This window comes from Otolemur garnettii, unplaced genomic scaffold (genome assembly GCF_000181295.1).
Source record: "Otolemur garnettii isolate 467f Iridium unplaced genomic scaffold, OtoGar3 scaffold00094, whole genome shotgun sequence".
Classification (NCBI taxonomy): domain Eukaryota; kingdom Metazoa; phylum Chordata; class Mammalia; order Primates; family Galagidae; genus Otolemur; species Otolemur garnettii.
Window position 1 is genome coordinate 7,317,535 of NW_003852489.1, and position 4,655 is coordinate 7,322,189.

Consider the following 4,655-nt stretch of genomic DNA (forward strand, 5'->3'; position numbering starts at 1 on the left):
AAAAAAAAAAAAGAATGCTTGGCTCCTTAATCAACTTATTTAACCTCAATTTCCTCATCTGCAAAATGGGGATGATGTTTATTATAGGATTGGAAGAGATCCTATTTAAAGTACTTTGTACCGAATAAATAGCCCTTGCACAGCTCCTAGTATGTGGTGGTACTTGGGAGAACTTCTGCTCCCCAGACTTACAATAAAATATGACATCAACAAGTGACTCTTAGGTATACAAGGCTGGACAGTTAAGTTCATAAACTCTTCCTAGAAAAAAATGCTACATACTTCATTGCTCAATATTACTTTGGTCACTAGATGGCCAAGGGAAATACTTTGAAGGTGATTGTACTGATATTCAGTAATGAGGTCTGTAGCACTTTTTTTAGGATGAGTTTACGAACTTAATTGTCCAACCTCATATTCAGGGAAAATGGGAAATGGTAGCTAAATGTGTCTTTATCCAAAATATTCATTGCAAAATTTTATAGCATATTTATAAATATTTCTCTATAGGTTAATATATAAATATAAAAAATGAAAACATAGTATGATATAATGTAAAGTATGAGTTTGGTAATTTTTCTTATGTATGCGGAACTTTGAGACACCCTGTGTAATTTTGGACTGTTCTAGTTTTCAGTAAAATAATATCAAAGCCTTATGGCATCATAGAAATATGAAAGATAATAGACAAAAGGAGTCTAGATCCAAATAAGACCTCCAAAAACTTGTGACTCAATTTTTAGTTTTTCCAGTCTTGTCCACCAAATCTGGAACCTTTAAAAAAAAATGTTTTTAGGCTAGGCATGGTGGCTTATGACTATAATCCTAGCACTCTGGGAGGCTGAGGCAAGTGGATCGACTGAGCTCAGCAGTTTGAGACCAGCCTGAGCAAGAGTGAGACCCCCATCTCTAAAAATAGCTGGGTATTGTGGTGGGTGCCTGTAGTTCTAGCTACTCCGGAGGCTGAGGCAAGAGGACTGCTTGAGCCCAAAGATTTGAGGTTGCTGTGTGCTTTGACACCATGGCACTCTACCGATGGCAACAAAGTGAGGTTCTGTCTTTTTTTTTTTGAAGGCTAGTCAAGTGAAGAAGTCTGGAACATTTTGAGTCATGTTCATTATCCATAAGATTGGTGCAAATCCAGGTCACATGATCAAGTAATGAAAGCACGTGGATGCTTGGCCGTGTGGAAGGACCAGCCCATTCTCAGAACACGGGCATAACAAGGAGTCCTTCAGTAAGGAAAGGGGGGGTCATTGACTGCCACCTCAGCTTGCACTGCCCGCACAGGGAGGCTGGTTACTTCCTTATTTAGGGTCCCCTGGGCTCTCACTTCATGGCCAGCCAGGTCTGCTGGGCCTCAGCAGTCCACAGATTTGGTGGAATGACTGTCCCACCGAGGCCTGGCCACTGAGCAACCCTGCCCTGGAGAGCATATGGCCAGGCTCTGGGAGGAAGGGAAGTGAGAGACATATGGTCCCAGAATTTGCTACAGGCTGTGGCAGATTTTTAGAAGCCACATAAATGTGATTGGAATGTGAGATGGAGCTCCAAAACCAGCTCTGCCGGCCTGAGTAGGGGTCGAGCCCCAAGGACAGAAGGCTGAACTTGGCTTTTCTCCTTCAGACCCACAGCTTTATCTGATGCAGCCAGGGAGAAACTCAAACCCCCCTTTGCCATCCTCACCTTCTAGAAGTCCCTTAATAAATAATCACTTGTATTGCTACAACTGTTTATGCTTACCAAACACAATCCAACCCTATTTTATCTTTATAGTTACTCTGCATGCATGCTATATCCCCTTTACAGATGAAGAAATTGAAACCCAGAGCGGCTAAGTAACTTGCCAATGGCACTTACATAGTTGGTAAGTGTCAAAGCCAGGATATAAATCCAGATCTGCCTGATCCAAGACTAACACTCTAACTGGACACTTCCCTGGTGTTCCTGAAGCAGGGAATCCATCCATCCTTTCTATGATCCTTTCCCAATTTGCAGGTTGGGGCTATTGTCAGGCCTGGCCAGAGGACTAGAGGCCTGGGGTGTAGGATGGATGGAAGAGAAACAAAGGCAGAGAGTGGATGGGAAATAAATGGGTGAAAAGTAGACTTGGGGTAGGTGTAGAAAGAAACTGGATGTGAGAGACAGCCTCTGTGCGGGGTGGGGGTGGGGCAGGGGTGGAATGAGGTCAGAAACTCTAATACTCCTTGCCTGGGGTGGTGAGCTGGTGGTATTTTCCACTTGTGTTCAGTGTTCTTGATTAGAGTTATTCGGGATGTATGAATTGGAGGGCACGGGGAACTCTAGAGCAGTGGTTCTCAACCTTCCAATTGCTTCCTAATGCCATGACTCTTTAATACAGTTCCTCATGTTGTGGTGACTCCCAACCATATAATTATTCTCATTGCTACTTCATGGCTATAATTTTGCTACTGTTATGAATCATAATGTAAATATCTGCTATGCAGGACGTACTGTCATTGTTACAAAGGGGTCACGACCCACAGGTGGAGAACCGCTGCTCTAGAGGATTCTTCTATTTCAGGGAAGGCAAACAGGATGCAAGTTAGTTATCAACTCCAATCATTTGTAATAGCTGCTTGGATTGAAAAGGCTAAGTTGGGGCTCACTGGGAAAAGGTGCTGGTGGTTGGTTGGTGGTATCTTTTCTGTGGATGCCAGAATGGGAAATTGTGGCTTGTGTTCTCTAGGCCTAAATTGTCCTCTTCAAACCTTTCCCTGGGAATCTTGATGGCAGAGGACTAGGAAAGACACAGCAACATATTAAGAGTTATACTTGAGAAATTGTCTTGATTATAGGTAGGTAAAAGTGTACAAACCAATAAACTTCTAGGAAGGTTCAGACCCAGAGAAGGAAGCAGTAGGCTGCGGAGGGCTCCCTCCCGACAGGTGCCCATGTCCTTACTGTGTGAGTTCTGTAGCTGAGTCACAGCAGCCATGAAGGGCTGCTGGCCCATGTGGCTGCCCGGGCTCTGCTGCATGAGGGGCTGCTGGTGAGGGCTGTGCAGCTGCTGGGAGAACTGGACAGGCTGCAGGGCTGCCAGGCTGCCGGCCACGCTGTTGATAACAGGGACACTCTGTGCCTGGGAGGTGTTGAGGCCTGTGGGAGCAAGAGGGAAAGATCAGAGATGGGTTTAGGGATGAGGAGAGGTGGATGGCAACAGTCATTGACTGAGCCTCTTCTCAACATGTCAGTCACTGGGCTGAGCCTGTTACCTAGCTTGGAGATTGGGTGGGAAGTGATTTTATAGACAAAGAAACTGACACTTGCAGAGATTAATTTACTTGCTTAAATTCCAGAGTGAGTTGTGGGTTGTAGACAGGTTTTAAACAGATCTGAATGAAGCCTAAGAGTCTCTCAAAAGCCATTCTGTGACCTCCCAAACTTACTGGGGCCCTGGCAAAGCTGGCTTTACTTGCCCCCTCCATCCATGCTGGATATGAGAGAAGCTTGCCTTGGTGCCTTCGGCGCAGAGTTAAAGGTGTCTACTCCAAGGCACAGATTGTTGTCCAGATCTCGCTGTCCAGCAGAGGGCAGGAGTGTGCACAGCCCCGCCGTAGGATAAAAATGAAAACCTGTGTAGTCCTGGAAGTATGAATTCTGGAAACCCTCATTTAGTAGACAGTACAAATTTTGGTGCCAACTCTCTTGACTTAGCAGAGAGGAGAGAAAACACTGGCGATCTTCTAGTTCAGTGGTTCTCAACCTTCCTAATGCCACAGCCCTTTAACATAGTTCCTGTGGGTTGCAACCCACAGGTTGAGAACGGCTGTTCTAGACTGAAGTGGTCATATCTTATCTGGCAGCACAGGGCTAGTGGCATCAAAAGAACCAGATTTTAGATGGGGGAAGTAGTAAGTTAAAAGTCGGCCCTTGGTAGTTATAGTGGGTCTTGCCATCTTTCTGTTTGGGGGATATGAGGGCCTCTGTGTTTTGGTAATGTGTCTATCCTGAGGCCTCCTTACAACCTGGGCCATCCTACGCTCTGTTTGCTCCCTAGAGGGCACTGGAGGCAGGGTCTCCCCAGCTGAGGCAGGGTCAGACAAGGGAGAAGAGGGTCAGGAGACAATACAGCCTCTTTCCTGGAGCATCCAATCTTTCTCTGTTCTTGCTTTCTGGGAAGTAGGGGGAAAGAATGAGATGAGGAAGGAAATTTAGAAAAGGACATGTTTTAGGTAGATAGGGAAAGACCATCTAGCGAGCCTTCCCTGAAATGGAGGGTTTCCAAACCCTCTTGATGGGAGGTCCTCAGTGGAGATAGCACAAAGGCCTCAATAATTGCCTGCTCAGAGCTTTAGCTGATACTGTTATCAAACACTCAAAAGGCGAGACCCCTGAGCATAAAGGAAGGGGGAATAATCCCCCTCTGGGCTCTCCTGGGTGAAGGTTGGGGGATGGAAGCCTCTGATCACCCTCAGAATAGCACTGTCTCCAATTCCCCAGGGAGTTCAGCGTTTCCTCAAGCCCTCAACTCACCTGATATCCTGTTTCCCTTCCTACCTCCTATCATGGTCTCCTTGTCCTAGGAAGCCCCATGATTTGCTGTTTTTCTGGGTGCCCATTGCTGGCTGCTCTTTTTGGGAAATCTCTGCCCAGTAAAGAAAATTATCCTGTCTCAAGTAGACGACATTTGA

General features: G+C 45.9%; 1 protein-coding gene across 4 annotated transcripts in view; it reads right to left on the reverse strand.

Moving 5' to 3' along the window:
- HNF1B (HNF1 homeobox B) overlaps positions 1 to 4,655 on the reverse strand; it is a 56,780-nt gene that overhangs the window by 10,658 nt on the left and 41,467 nt on the right. For all 4 annotated transcript variants that reach the window (XM_003795620.3, XM_023516637.1, XM_003795619.3 and 1 more), the window contains exon 7: positions 2,926 to 3,120. In XM_003795620.3, coding sequence (XP_003795668.1) covers positions 2,926 to 3,120 — 195 coding nt within the window. The remainder of the gene's footprint in view (positions 1 to 2,925; positions 3,121 to 4,655) is intronic.